The following is a 19,140-nucleotide window of genomic DNA, read 5'->3' as shown; positions in this document are numbered from 1 at the left end:
GGAATTTTGGATTGTATCCTAGACATTGGGAATGTTGTGTTGTACTGGCTCTTGATTTGACTATGTTCTTCCAAAAAGTGTTGACCTTTCTGTTTTAGCAGGCAATTAGTAGATTGGATAAAAACTGAAAATTGCCTCTTAGCCAGCAGTTCAAATCTTAGATTGGTTCATTTATCTTTAGCTGAGCAGAATTTAGGATTCCCCCTTTCTGGCTATCTCCTTTAAGGAATTCCCTCACTATTCTTTGGTGTCTGTGGTTGCTTTGAATTCCATCCTTTAGTTCTTTAGATCAGAGAGAGAGAATTGTGAAAGCATCTGGAGTAGAGGGTGGGGGCATGTTGCCATCAAAGGAACAACTTTTGACAGCCCAACAGAAATAATGGAAGCCAGAAGACAAAGGAATTATATTGTTAAACTGCTAAATGGAAAACAATACAAAACAAAAAACCTGCCAACTTGGAATTCTGTATCTGGTGATAATTTCCTTCAAAGATAAAAATAAAAAGGTTTTCAAATATGTAAAAGATGAGAGAATTTTTACCAGCCTATCTTACTATAAGAAATACTAAAAGAAAAGTTTCAAAGTGAAAGAAAATGATCCCAGATGAAAGTAACTGTAGGAAAATATGAAGGGCATTGGCAAGAGTAAATATGTGAGTAAATACAAAAAAATGTTGACTGTTTAAAACAGTAGCAATAGGGGCCTCCCTGGTGGCGCAGTGGTTGAGAGTCTGCCTGCCGATGCAGGGGACACGGGTTCGAGCCCTGGTCTGGGGGGATCCCACATGCCGCGGAGCAACTAAGCCCGTGAGTCACAATTACTGAGCCTGCACATCTGGAGCCTGTGCTCCGTAACAGGAGAGGCCGCGATAATGAGAGGCCCGTGCACTGTGATGAAGAGTGGCCCCCACTTGCCGCAACTAGAGAAAGCCCTCGCACAGAAACGAAGACCCGACACAGCCATAAATAAATAAAAAATTAAAAAAAAAAAAAGAAAAATAGCAGAGAGAGAAGGAAGGGGGGTTGGCAAGTACTGAGACTTCCTTAAAAAAAAACAAAAAAAACAGTAGCAATAATAATAAAAACTAAGCTTTCATCTCAATAAGCTAGAAAAAGAACATCAAATTAAGCACCCTCCTAACAAAAATAGTAGGAAGGAAATAATTTTAAAAAGAACATATTATGAATCATTTAATGCTAATACATTGGAAAATTTATATGAAATGGTCAAATTCCTTTAAAATACACCTAAACAGATACACAAAAATAGAAAATTTAAATAGTTCTATTCTTATTTTTAAAAAACTGAATTTGTAATTAAGAACTTGCTGGTGTAGAAAACTCCAGTCCTAAATGATTTCACTGGTTAGTTCCTCCAAATATGTAAGACGGAAGGAGGAGAAAGCTTATGACACAAACTCTTGAGACTATTTCCCAACTCATTTATAAGGAAGGCATAACATTATGATCAAGTGTATAGTATATTCCAGGAATGTAAGTTTGGATTAACATCCAAAAATCCATCAATGTAATTCACCATATTAATAAGTAAAGGAGAAAAGCCATATAGTTATCTCAATAATTTTGAAAAAAGCATTTGATAAAATTCAACACTCAAGCATGAGAAAAACCCTCAGCAGATTAGGGACAGATGGGAACTTTCTTTTACATACTAAGGGATTTTTACCAAAAGAAAAGAAAAGAAAACCCCTCTAAAGCTAATATAATTCTTAATGGTGAAATATTGAACACTTTTCCACTGAAGATAGGAGATAGATAAGGATGTCCTTTCTACTTCTTTTTAACATTGTACTACAGGTCTTAGCCAATGCAACAAAGCAAGTAAAAGAAATAAAATTATATAGATTGGAAAGGAAGAATAAAACTGTGGCTACCTGCAAATGCCATGGTTGTGTACTTAGAAAATCCCCAGGAATCTTCAGAAATTGAACTTAAAGTGCAAGATGCAAGATTTGTATACGAAACAATGAATTGTATTTTTATATACTAGCAATGAACAATTGGAAAACAAAAGCTTTTTAAACCATTTAACATATTATTGTAAAACATAAAATATTAGTGATAGATCTAACAAAATATATGTGAAATATATATACCAACCCCCACACCATATTGCTGAGTGAAATTGAAGAAGGCTGACATATATGGTGAGATATACCATGTTCATGGATTGGAAGATTTGATACTATTAAGATGTCTCCCCAAACTGATTTATAACTTTAAAACAACCCCAAGTGAAATCTAGGGCTTTTGCTTTTCTGATAGAAATTGACAAGTTGCTTCTAAAATTTATTTGGGAATATGTAAGACCTAGAACAGCCGAAATAACATGAAAAGAACAAAGTTGGAGAACTTATATTATCTGATTTCAATATTTACTGTGTAGCTTCAGTAATCAATACAGTGTGATATTGGTTTAAGAGTAGATAACTAGATCAATGAAACAAAATCAAGAGTCTAGAAAGAGACCTACACTTATGAGGTCAATTGATTTTTTACAGATATTTCAAAGCCATTCAATGGAGAAAGGATAGTTTTTTCAATAAATGGTGCTAGAATAATAGTACATCTATATGGGAAAATAATAACTTTGACCCCCCTAGCTCACACTGTATACAGAAATTAGTTTAAAAGCTAAACTATAAAGCTCTTATGAGAAAACATAGGATAATATCTTCCAACCAGAGAGTAGTCAAAGATTTCTTAAAACACAGAAAGCCCTTTAAAAATGGATAAAATAGACTTCAGCAAAAGTAAACATATTAGCTCATCTAAAGCATATTAAGAAAAGAAATAAGCAAGTCACAGACAGGGAAAAAATATTTGCAATAAAATATCTGACAAAGGACTTGTATCCAGAATATAAAGACAATTCCTACAACTCAATAATAAAAAGACAACTCATTTTTTTAAATGGCCATAAGACTTGAACAGACACTTCAGATAGAAAGATATATAAGTAGTCAATAAGCATATGAAAAAAAGTGCAACATCATTAGTTATCAGGAAAATGCAAATGATATCAGGAAAAGTTACAATGACATATCACTACACTCTTTCTAGAATGCCCAAAATTTAAAAGGACTGACAACTCGAAATTTTAGCAAATATTGGAGCAACTGGAATTTTCCTACATTGCTGGTGGGAATACAAAATGGTGCATTCCTTTTGGAATACAGTTGGGCAGTTACTTATAAAGTTAAGCATTTACTTACCATTTACCCAGCAATCCCAAATGTAAGTTCAAAAAAGGATTAGTAGAATATGTTTATAGCAGCTTTACATAAAAAAAGAGCCTCAAACTGGGAACAGCCCAAATATTCACTAATAGAAGAATAGATAAACAAATTGTGACATATTCATACAATGGAATACTGCTTGACAATAAACAGGAATGAACTACTAATACACAGATGAATCTCAAAAATGGTATAATACTATGAGAATTTATAACTATCTCAATAAAAATTTCAATTAAAAACATGTTAAGCAAAAGAAACAAGGCACAAAAGAGTACATACTGTATGTTATTTTGTTTATATGAAGTTTTAGAAAAAACAAAAGTAATTTATGTTGAAAAATGTCAGAACACTTATAGCCCCAGGATGGGAGGGAGTTGACTGGGATGTGGCATGAGGGAACTTCTTGGGGAATTGTTCTATTTCTTGATTGGGGTGTTGGTTATATAGCTCTATGCATTATCAAAACTCATCAAACTATACTTTTGAGATTTGCACATTCTACTGTATGTAAATTATACTTTAATTAAAAAGAAAAGAGATATTTATATCTTTCTCTAATTTACAAGTTAGATTTTGTTTTCATTAACGCCATAGAAGGCCCTGCTCTTTATGTGGGTAGGCTTATATAAGAAATCTATGCTTGGAAGTCAATTTCTCTTCTTCCCCTTGCTTTTTTTTTCCCCTTCCTCTTCCTTCCAAAAACCTCAGGAATGTGAAAGAAAGTGGGTGACCATTGCAAGTAAAACTATAGCTGAAAACTTATATCCGAATATTCTGTCACTTGGACCTTGTGCAGGCCTATAATTTGAATGTGTGACTCTAGAAATGGTTGCTATGGTGATAAACCACTTGACTTAAATAGCATGTATTTTACTCAAAATTTAGAGAAATGGTAACAGTTTCTAGTAATTGTGCACTGGTATTAACCTGCAGGGATATGCCTAGAGCTTACAGGTTTTGCATCCATTATCACCAGATGAGTTCATCAAGTTAAAGTTATGCCAGTGAATAATGAAATATGTGTATTTAGCCCATTTTTTCTGGTTATATATCTCCCCTTGCACACATGGAGCCCCCTTTTCAAGATTAATAATATCATCTGGAGAAATCAGGCCCAGGGTGCTGAACTACAAAAAGATGGAACCAGAGGGAACCTTGTAAGGTCATCTTTTCTATCATTGTGCCTCTAGTAGGAATGACTATTCTTCAGCAGTCCCACATGGTAAGAGTCTGTCAAAGATGAGGAACAACTGAAATGCTGCTTGGGGGAGCCCCTGGTGTAACCATCCTGACTGCAGCACTCAGAGATGCTGTCTGGCTTCACAGTGCTGAAGTCTTACCCCTTCTGCATTTTAAAATTGTGATTATATATATATATGTGTGTGTATGTGTGTGTGTGTGTGTGTGTGTGTATAAATATATATGTATATATATCCTCTTATTCTTTGTATTTTTAGGTTGAAGAACTCTCTCATAAAGAACCTCCACCCATTAGCACATCAGTAGCCTGTCTGTAAACCTTCTCTGGTCCCTTTATATCTATTCAGACTGGTTGCAGTATTTCAGATATGAATTCTTCGTGATAAATAAGGATAGAAGAATTTTTTCTTTGATTTCTAAGATGCTTTCTGATGATAGCCAGGTTCTCTTGGTCACTGTGAAATGGTATAGTACACCAGTATCTTTAGAGAACAGTCTACAATGATTTTTAAATCCTCTCTTGGAAAACAGTCTACAGTGTTTTTTAGATCCTCTTTTGGACTGATAATTATGACCAACAGTCTCATAATGATCATTTAGATAGACTCTTTCCCCCTAGAACTGAATATTGAAATTCCTCTCTCATCTTTCTCCCCCTTTGTACAATCTTATGGGAACTCATCACCTTCCATATGCCTTTCATGACCTGGAAGATCTTAGTAACTTCTATAGCCTTGGCAATTTCACTTTCCATTTCTCTGTTCTATTACTTACAGAACTGTAAAATTGCATCAGTTACAGCATAGATCCCTGAAGAATCCCATCAACTCTGAGAGAAGAAAAATAGAAACTTAAAATTTAGGTAACCTATAACCTACAGAAGAAATCCTTTTAAAAATCCTAGAGAAAAGCCTGGAAGTTGGAATTTGCCTTGGCTGTTTATATTCCAAGGAGATGAGAGGCTTGGCTCTTGGTCAAGAAAGCTGTAACTTGGTCTGAAGGGCATCATGTGGGCCAGCCTTCGTCCGTGTTTTATCAGCATCAGAGAACAGTTTTAGTGAGGGGATATTTAAGAAGGGAGACTCAGTCTTTAGGAAAGCTCTTAGGATTCTGATTCCTAAATAATGGCATCCTAAACTTAATGAAACTGCAAATTAGCAAAGAGAAATGGTAAAGTACATACACACATAATATTTTACAAGGTACACACATATACACAGAAGCTTTTAAGCATTTGCAATAAATATTTGCATTTAGGTAAATAGACTTGCATTGATGTTACCAGGGAGTTAAGGAACGAACATTGTGATTTGTTTCCATGCAGCCAGTTTTAGGCTGATTTTGAAGCTCAATTAAAATATGGTTGACAAAAAATATTTGCAAACAATGCTACCAACAAGGGATTAATTTACAAAATATACAAACAGCTCATACAGCTTAATACAAAAAAACCCCCAAAGAACCCAATCAAAAAATGGGCAGAAGACCTAAATAGACATTTCACCAGAGAAGACATATAGATGGCCAAAGACACATGAAAAGATACTCAGTCTCACTAATAATTATTAGAGAAATGCAAATCAAAACTACAATGAGATATCACCTCATACCAGTCAGAATGGCCATCATTAAAAAGTGTACAAATAATAAATGCTGGAGAGGGTGTGGATAAAAAGGAGCCCTCCCACACTGTTTGTGGGAATGTAAATTGGTGCTGCCATTATGGAGAACAGTATGGAGGTTCCTTAAAAAACTAAAAATAGAGCTATCATATGATCCAGCAATCCCACTGCTGGGCATATATCCAGAGAAAACCATAATTCGAAGAGATGCATGCACCCCTGTGTTCATACCAGCACTATTTAAAATAGCCAAGACGTGGAAGCAACCTAAATGTCCATCAACAGGTGAATGGATAAAGAAGATGTGGTACACACACACACACACACACACACACACACACACACACACACACAATGGAATATTACTCAGCCATAAAAAAGAATGAAATAATGCCATTTGCAGCAACATGGATGGACCTAGAGATTATCATATTAAGTGAAGTAAGTCAGACAGAGAAAGGTAAATATGTAATATCACTTATATGTGGAACCAAAAAAAATGATACAAGTGAACTTATTTACAAAGCAGAAATAGACTCACAGACATAGAAAACAAACTTAGGGTTACCAAAGGGGATACTCGGAGCAGGGGGAGAGACAAATTAGGAGTTTCAGATTAACATATACATGCTACTATGTATAAAATAGGTAAACAACAAGGACCTACTATATAGCACAAGGAACCGTACTCATATCTTGTAATAACCTATAATGGAAAAGAATCTGAAAAAGAATATATGTATAACTGAATCACTTTGCTGTACACGTGAAAGTAACACATTGTAAATTAACTATACTTCAATTAAAAAAATAGATTCATAATAACAAAAACATGGTTGACTATATTAGTTTTAATATGTATTAAATACCAAACTGAAAAAGAAATAAGAAAATAAGTACTCATAATGTTGCTGGTAAGAGTATAAGTTGGTACAACTGCAGTAGAAGGCAATATGGTGATGTCTTTCAAAATCACAAATCCATACAACTTTTTTTTTTTATTTTTTATTTTTTTTATTTTTTATTTTTTGCAGTACGCGGGCCTCTCACTGCTGTGGCCTCTCCCGTTGCAGAGCACAGGCTCCGGACGCGCAGGCTCAGCGGCCATGGCTCACGGGCCCAGTCGCTCCGCGGCATGTGGGATCTTCCCGGACCGGGCCACGAGCCCGTGTCCCCTGCATCGGCAGGCGGACTCTCAACCACTGCGCCACCAGGGAAGCCCAAATCCATACAACTTTTAACTCAAGTTCTACTTCTAAAATATATATCCTGTAGATCTATTTACACATGTACACAATGACACAAGTACAAGGTTATTCACAGCAGCATTATTTTTACTAGTTAAGATTGGAAACAACCTGAATGTCCATTATCAAGGAACTGGCTACATGAATTATGGTACATTCAAACAAGAGAACTCTGCATAGCTGAAAAAAGAATGAGAACTCTTTTATGTATTGACGTGGAATGATGTTCAAGATAATTGTTAGTTTAAAAAAATCAAGGTGTAAAAGAGTGTTTACAGTGGGCTACCATTTGTGTAATAAAGTGAGAGTAAAGTGTGTCAATATATGGATTCGATTGAACCATATGAAATTGCCATTATTAGGCTGTTTTGACCTGCAAAAATGATGACCACTTCCATTTGGTTCCACCTAATATTTGCTTGAAGTTACATAAAATCTCTTCAGAAATGTGCACTGTAAACTGATAGTATTCGTTGTCTTGGATGGGAGGCAGAGCTGAGTTAACTAGGAGGCAAGGAGGAGATTTTGAACACTGTGACTATTAAATCATGGGGATGTACTACCTCTTTAAAAACTGATTCACTTAAAAATTATATATAAGTAAATAAAATAGATAAATGTGGCTGAGTAATAATCATTTTCTCATCTTGCTCTAGAATGAAACAGAAATATCATGTTCCTACACTGAAGCAACCAAACAGTTTAGTTTAGTTTCCTTTTTCCTTCCACTTTGCCAGAAGATTCTGCAAATAATCTTAAGATATCTTATCCAGGAAGAAATCAGAGCCTTTAGTGTTTTTGAAAAAAAGAAGACAATATCTATATCACTAATCCTGCCCATAGAGACTTTGAGTATTTCTTCCCAGTGACTTCAACTTCTGAGTCTACTTTAACGACTCAAGTACATTAATTAGCAAATGGAACAGTGAAGAAGAATGGAAATGTTAAACCAGATATGAATATGAACACGTTAAAAAGAAAATGACTGAGTCTCTATTCCTATTCTATAGATTATTTGTTGTAGTGGACACGATGAAAAACATTTCCTCAGCTACTCAGATGATAACTCAAGAGGTGGAAATGCCAAAAGAGAGAAGGTTAAACTTAGATTCACCTTTTAAAAGGATTTGTATGTCAAGTGACTTAAATTTTTATGAATTGAAATGTCCAAGCTAGGGACCAGTTCTGTACTAAACAAAGCAGCTTGTCTTTAGCCAGACACTGGAACGTCAGGGGTGTTGTACCCTCACCCTGTTGCTAAACGAAAGGAGTTTTCAAGGAGAAGACACAACCTGTATTACTGAAGGCTAACACATTTTGTTTTCTGTTTCTTGAAAGAATACACAGAGAAGCAACCCAGAAATTTTCCTGAGAAAATGAATCTATACAGAAAAGGACCTTTTAACATTTCCAAATTTATACAAATTAATTTTCCAATGTGCAAAATTACCAGCTCAAGAATTAGCATATACTGTTATAAAGTCACACAAGAATGATAGTTTGAAGAGGCACATATTTAAGGACTGTGCAGTAAGCAAACATCTGGTAAATTTTCTCTTTTCTCAAAATATAGGTACCAAAAATCCATAAACGACCTGAGGTTTTGCTGCAGCCCTAGGAGTTCATTCATTCATTGGACAAATATGTACTGCTACTGTGTATAAAACATGGTCACTTGTATCACAAGAGTGATCAAAAAACAACACACACACACACCAGGTTTATTTGTTTTGTGTTATATGTAATCTTTTCACATTCTTTGAAAATTGTTAACCTGATTATTCACTCATGTGTATGCTTTCAGTTAACCAGAGTATTAAACTTACGAGCCCTTTTCCAGCTCATTCTGTGTAAATGAGAACTCGCTGCATCTATAGCTCCGTGTCTCATCCCCCATCCTGCTTGTGCAGGTCTCCTGAGACGTTCTCTGCTGTTTTAGAACTCTATGCCCAGCTTCATTTAATGGGAAGTGAGCATTTTTAAAATGGGTCTAAGGTCAAAATGGACTCTGCTTCCCTCACAACAGCAGGATTAGAGACCGTTTCCTCTACTGTGGGGTGCAGTGACCTGAGAAAACACAATTGCCTGTTAAAATTCCTTCTACTTGTTTCATGCTTTAAAGCTCACAGAGTACTTTCGTGGCTACCACCTTAGTTCATTCTCATAATAAGCCCATGTAGTAAATGTGCAAATACCTTTTTCCTCATTTAACAGTGAGGCATCAAGACTATAGAAGGTCTTCAGACCTGCCCAAGTGGTGTGACTGGGGTTAGAAGCCAGTCCCTGGAATCAATGCAGAGAATGGTGAGCATGTGAGGAGTGGGCCACATGCAGCAACTTTATACCCAGGTTAGAAAGAATAATCATGATGTGCTTGTCAGGGAATCCATACAAATGTCAAAGCTCATCTAGAAATCCGTAAAGATGAATGATTACAACTCTGTCCAGATGAACTTGCCTGTGTGAATGGTACCAGGTATTTACTTTCATTTTGCAGGGCAGTGGATCTGAAGTTGTGCCTGTAGTTTGCTCTACCCCAGACACTAAACAATTCAGTTTTCTTGAAGATGTTAAAGGAGCTTTCTTTGGCATTCAATAACAGTTTCACAATGTGATTAGTTTATATCTCACTTCCGAAGAGAGCTCCAACTTGCACATCCTAGACAACTTTGTAGCCCCTTGCTTCTTTGAATTGATGTGGATTGCTTTGTGTCTGCAAAATTAATCCAGGCCTTTTTTTTTATATTTCTAGCCCACTGCTTATGAAAAGACTTCTGTGCCCAGTAAGAAGGAAAACATGGATGACTTGGACATGAGTTACTCAAGTTACATATCTAGCAGACTCCCTTCAGCTGAACTCAAGGGAGAAATAGAGAAACCCCCTGCGACTTCAAGCCAAGGAACAGCAACCAAAGGCACTGCTAAATCCATTGCCCTGCCTAGAACCAAAAAGAAACTCTAACAATGCTGAACAGTACAGAAACAGAGCTGCTCTTTCTAGTGCAATGAGGGTTTAGGAGGGGAAAAGGACAATAGTATGCCGAGCTTTCAGTGTTTCAGCTGCTCTGAGCCCTGCCAAGTGTTTGCACCAGTTTTAAAATTGAAGCAGTCAACTCCAAAGTGGGGTTAAAGGACAGCCAGCAACAGGCTTGATGGCTTGTGCAGCTGAAATCAACTCAGGGTGTTTTCGAGAGTTGTTCAGAGGAGTGGATGCCCTCAAAGCAAGGCTGTGGGCACACTTGCCCAGTTGTACTCAGATTCTTACATTTAGGCACAATTATTTATAGCGGAAACTGAGAGCCAGATATGGTAATGGAGGTTCCAAATGATTATGTGCACTTTGCACTAGAAGATATGTTAGGAAATTACTAATAAACTTGTCTATAGCGTAACAGCAGAAGTGCTTCAGCCATTCACGTGTGTTCTTGTGATTTTAGGTTGCTGTAGATTGTTTAAGACAGCTTATTTTAAATGTAGAAAAATAGATTTTGTAACTGTTTGCCATTAACATGCTGCTAAATTCCCAATGTATCGATCGAATCAATAAAAAACCAGATGTTACGTTAATTTTTACGTGAACAAGAGGTGACTATAGTCAGGTCCTCTAAGCCCTAAAAAGCAAATTTTGAGCTTGGCCTCCTGCTGCAAAGGTAGGCACACATCTTTGGGGGATGGTCATGAGGCTGGACACAGGGGAAGGTACGTCATTCCTCTTAGTATTATAGGTCTCTCCTTTGCAGCTGGACAAATAGTTTTGTCATTCTAGGTCACACTGGGTGAAGAGATGCTTCCCTTGGCCTCACAGACAAACTCTGAGGAAGCAATTTGCATCTGCTTTTGCCTTTATAAAGTAGTAACCTAGGTTCATTCCAGCTCCTCGTGGGATTGTCACTTAGGCCTCCAAAATGCCCCACACCTGGCCAGCTGAGCAGGTACTAGTTGCATGTAAATCCCCTCAATGGCTGAAGGTAGTAGACGTGCTTCTAGTGATAAATTTGGAAGACACCGTCCAGCCTCCAAATGGGTCAGAGATAACACTGACGTATGTTGCCCCTGGCTGAGTAGTTTGGCCAGTATTTTCTCAGTGCCTTCAATGTGCTTCCTCAGGGGAATCTGCCAGCTTTACTTTAAAACTGGAGTTGAAGCTTCTTCAAGGTCTTTCTCCTTTCTGACTATTACTTCCAGTCCTGCCAGGAGCCCATAAACCATCTCTCCAGGATTAGTGAGCCATCTTTGAGGAGCGTATTCTGTTCACCTGCAGAGAAGTCAGTCTCAGCTGAGTGGAGATTTACCTTTCCCAGAGGTGCTCCCAGAGGCAGAGGTGAGTTGACTGGTCTCCCGGCAGAAAAGCCAACCGAGACAGTGGCTTGGATTCTGTCCTTCCCCTGGGCCTGAAAATGGCATAGTCCCTGTGTTCAAAACTGCTCTTATTTTCATGGTGATACCTTCTTCTGTATCATGTATTGGAGAACTCTTGTTAAATTGAATAGTATCCCAATTTCTTTTTTTTTTTTTTTTTTTCGGTATGCGGGCCTCTCACTGTTGTGGCCTCTCCCGTTGCGGAGCACAGGCTCCGGACGCGCAGGCTCAGCGGCCATGGCTCACGGGCCCAGTCGCTCCGCAGCATGTGGGATCTTCCCGGACCGGGGCACGAACCCGTGTCCCCTGCATCGGCAGGCGGACTCTCAACCACTGCGCCACCAGGGAAGCCCTAGTATCCCAATTTCTATCCACATTTCTCTTCAGTCTTTTTTTTTTTAATTGGAGTATAGTTGTTTTACAATGTTGTGTTAGTTTCTACTGTACAGCGAAGTAAAGTAGAGTTCCCTGTGCTATACAGCAGGTTCTCATTAGTTATCTCTTTTACACATATTAGTGTGTATATGTCAATCCCAATTTCCCAGTTCATCACACCCCCCACTTTCCCCCCATTTGTTCTCTACATCTGTGTCTATTTCTGCCTTGCAAACCGGTTCATCTGTACCATTCTCTTCAGTCTTAAATTAGTGATTCTGCTCAGTAAACTTGAGCAAAGGTCCAGAACTAAGCACTAAGTGAAAGGTGAGGTCATTTTATAACCTTTTAGTACGTCTGTACCTTTTCCCACCCCAGCACCAGGCCAGGACAACTGTCCATCTACCAGAAAATGCGTTCTGTTAGCTGTCCTCTCTCCAGACCTTCACTTGATTTACATAGAATCATTTTGACTGGGACTTAGCTCACTCTTTCTAAAGAGAATTTTCGTATTATTTCTATTTGTTATTTATTTGTATGGAACACACTGGGCCAGGCCATATCTGAGCTTTGTTTTCCAACTGTGTACCTCTTTACTATCTGGGGATCTGTGGCCTTGCTTTCTCCATTTACTTTCATGGCTGTGAAAATAGTTACTCTTCTGTTTCAGATGTGTTTTCAGTGACAGATAGGCCCACTCCAAGGCACTGATAATCACTCTGACACCTCCTGTGCACCACGGCACGGAGGGCTGGGCTTCGTTATGACCCACAGGGACACAGTCTGCCCAGGACAGAGCAGAGCAGGTGTTATTTCCAAGGAATGCAAATGCCAGTCAACACTCTGCCTTGAGTAATAGACAGGTCAAGGCAGTAGGAATATGATAAAAGATAAATGCCAGCCGGGGGCTGGGGAGAAGTTCAGCTGAGGAGAACAAGAGGATGTCAGAGATGGACTTAAATCACAGAAGACAGGAAAATGGGTTGGGGTCAGGGGAGCAAAAAGAGAACAAAGTATAATTAATAAGGAGGACTGGTTGGATAACAACACACGGTTCTGCCAAACCCGGAAGCAAGAGTCAGAGGACGAAAGTGCTCCTGGTTAGAGAGGTCCCTGTCCTAGGCCAGTCTGCATTAGGACTGGCCTCTCGTGGCCAGGACAACAGCACACCTGGGTGAGGACACAGGCTGAAGAAACAAAGACCTGGGGAAATGGAAGCTGAGAGAGGCCGGTTGTAAGAGGTGGCCACAGAACAGTCCTGACATTTTGAGTAGGAATGTAATGCTGCGTGGGGGCGGGTGGGGGAGGAGAAAAAATTCAAAACGCTTTGTGCTTATCACTGAAATGCTTTGTTTAAATAATTCTATTTGACTCCAAAATGTAAGTTCCAGGTTAGAAAGACTGAAAGCAGCCAGTCTTGAAAATGAAGCTTTTTAAATTCCAGCCCTGCTGTTGGAATAGAGAATAAAGGCTTTGTTCAAACATGCATTCCCAGCAGTAAGCAGAGCTTTGAAATTGGCCAGGGAAGTTGTGTTCCATAATGGCTGCACTTGGCTGGAGACCAAGAAGCTGTGGCCTCTGGGAAATGACCCTGGGCTGGATATGTTCCATCTGCCCCTCCAGAACCACTCTGCCCTGCTCTGCCCTCCCCACTCAGAGAAGTGATCTTTCAGGAGTGAATTAACAGGCTCCCTCCCTTGGCCTCTGGGTTCGCTGGGATTTCTGTCAGTGGGGGACACCAGCAGGCACTCGTTGGGGGAGAGGTCTAGGCCTTGATTCCCCCAGTACTGGGCCACTGGGAAGTCACTGCATTCTCTTTCTATAGACCTCAGCTCCTGCCGGCAGCGCTCCCTCACGGCTGTGTTCCCCGCCCCTTCAGGCTAAGACCAGGGCTATTGCCCTGGGGACTGTGTCTTCCTTCATGGGTTTCCCTAAACTCTCTCCGTACCTTTACAAGTAGCCTCTTTGTTAGATTCCCAGCTACCCCATTTGAGTGAGTGTCGTCTGTCTCCTCCTGACACCCAAGGTGATCCAGACCCTTGTCAGTTCTGCATTGTTTTGACCTGGGGCAGCTTTGTCTATGGTTGCCAGCCTCCTACCAAATGACAGTAAAGTGAAGAGCAGAGAGCGTTAAATGGGTTCTTCCTGAAACAAACTGATGCCCTTGGGCGGTCACTGGGGCTTGAGCGAGAGGGTGGCAGGGGAGATATTCCTGAGGTTGGAACCTAGACCCAGTGAGATAAGTCTAGCATTGCACAGGTGGATCTGAGATTGTGTGGACCCAGAAGGCTGAAATTTAGGTCTTAAATTCCAATCGCGGCCTCTGGGAGCCTAAAAGAAAGCAACACTTGCCTTGTAACAGCCAAGAGGACCTACAGACTGGGATGGGAGCTACCCTCGCCATCTCCTGGCTGTGGACTCAGGGCTCGGCAGAGGCTTCCAGGGCAAGCACAGGCAGCCTGAAGACAAGATGTCTCCCAGGGCTGTGCATTTCTTTCTTCTCTACAAGTGCTAACATCACTTTACAAAGCATTTTAAAGTAAACATGTTCGCTATTCAGATGTCTCACATAGTTCAGTTTTTTTCTTCAGGATCCTGTACTTCCCTGAGTGAGCAGGCTCAGGCTTGTGATTTCTGCTCAGTACATGTTTATCACTTCATTCTCATTGGTGAGCCAATTTTCTTTGCTTTTGTTCTTCAGAGGAAGACCATATGCAGTGTCTGTCTTGCTTTTTTGTGGCTGCCTTCCTCAGTTGCTGGTATAATCAGCTCTCTCTGTTCCCTAAATTATCCAGAGCAGCCCTCAGCCAGAGCCATGGGGATTCCCACCACTGCCCCAGTGGCCTCGCTTCAAGCAGCAACACACAAGGGACAGTGGAACACTGGGAAGATTAATAGGGCCATGGCAGTGTCACCACTGGCTCTCTTAGAGCCTTCCCCTCTTGGTTGCCTGGTGCCCCCCCAGACATCTTTGAGGGACCCAGTGAACTCAGGGTGAAGATCTCAGAGGACCTTCTCCGCAAAACATGCAGTGGTTCCTGGCCTGGTGCAGAGGACAGACCCACAGATGCAGTGCGGACCCTCCCCCCAGTATGAACTTCTCCTAAGTGCACTCTGCAGCATCTCCAGACCAGACATATCCTTGGCATTGATACAGAGGTTACATAAATCTCTCTGCCCTTGGGAGACTGAGACAGCTTTGACCCTCTCACCCATGGCGGGGTCTGCAGACAAGATCCTGACATCACCCTGTTGTTTAGGAGAGACTCTTCTCAAATCAGCACAGAAAGCTGTCTCCATCCCTGGCGCAACTGTACCGTCCCAGGAGTCAGCATTTCCAGTCTGACCAGGGGCAAGGCAGGTGGAAGATGAAAAGCTGACACCCTCCCTGTCCCCTGAGGAGGAAGCTCTTGTGTTGAGGTGGCAGCCAGTATTTCCTGGTCCAGGCACTGGTTCACACTGAGTTTACTAGAGATCAGAGTCCCCTTGTTAGCTGGACTTTGAGCTGTATTAGTGGAAGCAATTACTGTCTCTTAACTAAAGCCCCTCTTCAGGGTCATAATGTAATAATAGCAGCAACATCTACAGAGCACTTGCCACATGCCAGACACCATCCTGAGCCCTTTTACATGTATTCTTCTAATCCTTGTAACAGCCTGAAGTTGGTTCTTTTATCCCTAAAGAGGAATAAATTAAGGCACAGAGAGGTTGAGAAATTTGTCCAAGGTCACACAGCTAAGAAGTAGCAGAACCAAGATTTGAACGTAGGCAGCAGGCTCAAGTGTGTCTCCAGGCATTTGTAGTTCAAGCCTGAGACTGCTGTAAAGTTCAATCTCAGAGCTCCAAAAGGCCAAGTGGTTCATGAACTCTCTGTCTTCCAGCAAAAGACGAGGTAATTTTGTGAAGTTTGGGCCTTGAGGTTTCGGAACAAAGTAGGATTATTTTGCATGCTAATAAATTTGAGTAAGACCCAACCACACCCAGGGAGAGCTGCATTCTGCAGGACTTTGCATAATAAAAATAAGTTCTAAATGCTCTAACAGGTCATTGTCAGGAACAGTCTTTAGAAGCCTTTGAATATGTTTTTGACAGAAGAAAGAAAAGGGGCTCCATTGCCTCCTCAGGAATTCACACAAGCCGCCCTGTCTGTGCAAACATGATAGATTGATGCTTACCAGGAGCGAAGTGCTGTAATTCCCATCGCAGGGCAGTGGGGGTTAAGAATCACTATAAATGTTTTGATTTCCCATATTTCTTCATCAGGTAGTGTGTGTAGCTGTGCAGCTGAAAATATGGAGTTCAGAAGTCAGCTGCTGGACCATTTCTCCACCTTGCCCTTCTCCAGGATCTCTAGCATTTGCCATCACTTACCACTTTAAAGATAATGCGAGGTGGAGTGATGATTTTCCTCGTCCTACGGACAGCTCCCTGCTTCAGGGAGCACAGACTGTTTCTGAAGGCTCGGACCCCTTCTGTGGTACAGGATGAGGCAAACATCTGCTCTGGAATGAAGCCCAGCAGCTAAGGATGGTCAGCCTGCCAGCCGACGCCCGTCTCTGAGTCTGCTGCCTGCGGCTGGTCCCCGGAGGAGAGAGGAAGTTCTTACGCAGGATCCTCATTGCTGTTTTGGAACTTTGATAGAAAGGGCTTCTAATGGAAAAGATCCCAAAGCCCATTGAAATGGGTAATTTTTTACAAGAGTTGTTTTCCCTCCAGAAGCAGTTACCTGGTTGTAGCTTGACATCCTTCCTCCCATCAGTAGAGAACTTAGTCGTTCAGCCACTTGAATTTTATAGCAACTTTCAGCTGACTCTTTTTTAAATACAGTCCCTGACCATGAACCATTGTTGGGTCCCCCACCCCCGTATTCCATCTCCTCAGGGATGTCTTGCCCGCAGTACACTCTGCTTGCCCGGAGGGGAAGAGCAGTCTGACCACTGCCCACGTCTCCTTTATCCTCCAGCACCACACTCTGCAGCACCAGCACGAAGGACCAGGAGTTGCACAAAGAACTCAGTAGAATTGGATTGAGAGACTCAGTCCTTCATCCAAGAAGTATTTATTGATCATCTACTATGGGCCGGGCACTGTGACAGGCACTGGACAGAAAATGATGTAAAAGACTGTCAAGGTCATTGCCCTTAAGGAGCTTGCAGTCTTGGAGGAGGGAGGGAAAGATGATTGAGACCTATACAAATAGTAGAATAGCTATGTATTGTGATTAGAGCAATAAAGGAAAGAGTAAGGTAATAGAGAATAACAGAATAGAAACCTTATCTGAGAGCAATTCTGAGGATGCTTGAAGGCTAAAGGGAAGAATGCTTTAGGCAGAAGGAAAGGGGGAAGAGCTTGTTGGGGTCTAGGACTTGGTCCAAAGTCCAGAACAACAGGGGTGAGGGAGAGGCAGGGGCCAGGTGCTGCACGACTTCAGGGGCCACGGGAAGGAACCTGTTTATTCTCAACACAGCAGAAGACCATCAAGTTTTCAGCTGGGGAATGGCACCTGATGAAAGGATCTCTGTGCCTTCTCTGTAACAAATGACTCAAGTGGAGCAAGAGGTGGGAGATTGGTTAGAGGACATTGAATAAGATGGTGGCAGAGAAGATGGAGAGAAGTAGGTGGATATGAAATATGTTTTGGAGATAGAATTGATGGGATCAAATGATGAGTAGATGTGAAGTGTGAAGAAAAGGGGGCAGGGGGTCAAGAATGACTTCTGGCTTCAGTAACCAGACTGATGGTGGTTTGACTCACTGAGGAAGACCAAGTCAGGGGTGGCAGTGGACCGAAGAGGGCTAAGTTGAGATGCCATCAGACCTTGAAGTGGAGATGGCTGCTTGAGATGGACTTAAAGTCTGGAGTGGATCAAGGTGGATGGAGAGAGGGCAAAGTGGCCTAGAGGAGAGAAAGCATGTGAAGAGAGACCCAGAGTTGATCATGAGTTTTTGCACAAGGGATTCTGGACACTGGGCAGGGGTCACAGAACCCAGGGCCCAAGGGAGACCCAGGCATCAAGGCACCATCTTGGTTACCCAGCAGCCTGTGTCCCTCACTCAAGAACTGGGCAGTGACTGTGCTTTGGCAAGAACAAGGATGAGAATGGAATAGGATGACATGAACGCCATTTGGAGAAGTATCCCTAGGAGATGTGGCCAAACCTCCTTATAGCTTGATTAAGCGAATCTGGATAGTGATCGGTAACACCCTCAATGGCTAAATCCTCATTCGATAGCCTCCCATCAGCAGTAAATGAGAAAATGATGGACCAGATACTTTCCTGAAGCCCATATTTGCAGAATCATGGACTATCCGCACTATTTCTTCTGCCCAACTCTCCCCCAGGGGAGGGATCCCGACCTGCAGCCTCAGAGGACACGCTCCCTGGGATGGACGGGTTCCCTATGTCTCAAGGCAGATGAATTCCACTGTGGAAACACACAAATGCTAGAAGAGTCTTCATATTAACTGACACCTGCTCCTTAGTTGCCCCCTGGGAACTATTTAAAGTCTGTCCCTTCTGCCACGTAACGGCCCCTTAGGAATTGAAGGTGTCCCCATAGCCCTGTGAGCCTTCTCTAGTCTGAATGTCTCCACTTCTCTTGGACTTCTCCTCAGATGACATGTGTCTTGGCCCTTCATTCTAGCTCATCCAAAATGAACCGAGGCCTCCAAGTGTGGCTGCCACCCCCAGTCCTCTGGACACGGGGCCCCCATCCCTGGGGCCCATCATGTTCCTATTAGCAAGGATTTGTGGGCAGTCTGGTTTGAGCTTACTAGGACAGGCTTTAATGACGATGTGTCCCTGAAGCATTTTATTTTCCTATCGATGTCCTTGTGGCAGACTCTCGGTGACCACGAAAGAGCCCCTTCCCAGAGGGCTGCCAGCAGGGAGAGACATAGAATGCGCCTGGGTTGCGTCCGCGGCACGGAGCCCTGAGATTAGCCGGGAAGACAGACTCATTTTCCTCAAGTGTCTGTCTGTTTACCCACTGAGTCATACGGAGAGGGGAGAAGGCGCAAACTGAATCATAAGGCTGCTTGCCCGAGGATGCATTAGTGGCTTCCTACTGCTG

General features: G+C 41.5%; 1 protein-coding gene across 3 annotated transcripts in view; it reads left to right on the top strand.

The window, feature by feature from the left end:
- The window catches only part of STK33 (serine/threonine kinase 33), a gene marked incomplete at both ends in the record, with an annotated part of 74,902 nt that extends 58,457 nt beyond the window's left edge, over positions 1-16,445 (top strand). For 2 of the 3 annotated variants that reach the window (XM_079709202.1, XM_079709201.1), the window contains one exon: positions 10,085-10,294. In XM_079709202.1, the coding sequence (XP_079565328.1) occupies positions 10,085-10,294 (210 nt within the window). Of the gene's footprint in view, positions 1-10,084; positions 10,295-11,098; positions 11,183-11,526; positions 11,654-16,329 lie in introns of those variants that run through there. The other variant, XM_079709200.1, reaches the window with a different exon arrangement.
- Between the last annotated feature and the right edge of the window lie 2,695 nt (positions 16,446-19,140).

The sequence above is a fragment of the Hyperoodon ampullatus genome (assembly GCF_949752795.1).
Source record: "Hyperoodon ampullatus genome assembly, chromosome: 7".
Taxonomy (NCBI): domain Eukaryota; kingdom Metazoa; phylum Chordata; class Mammalia; order Artiodactyla; family Ziphiidae; genus Hyperoodon; species Hyperoodon ampullatus.
Note: the sequence above shows the minus strand (reverse complement) of the source record. Positions and strands in the feature narration are given on the sequence as shown.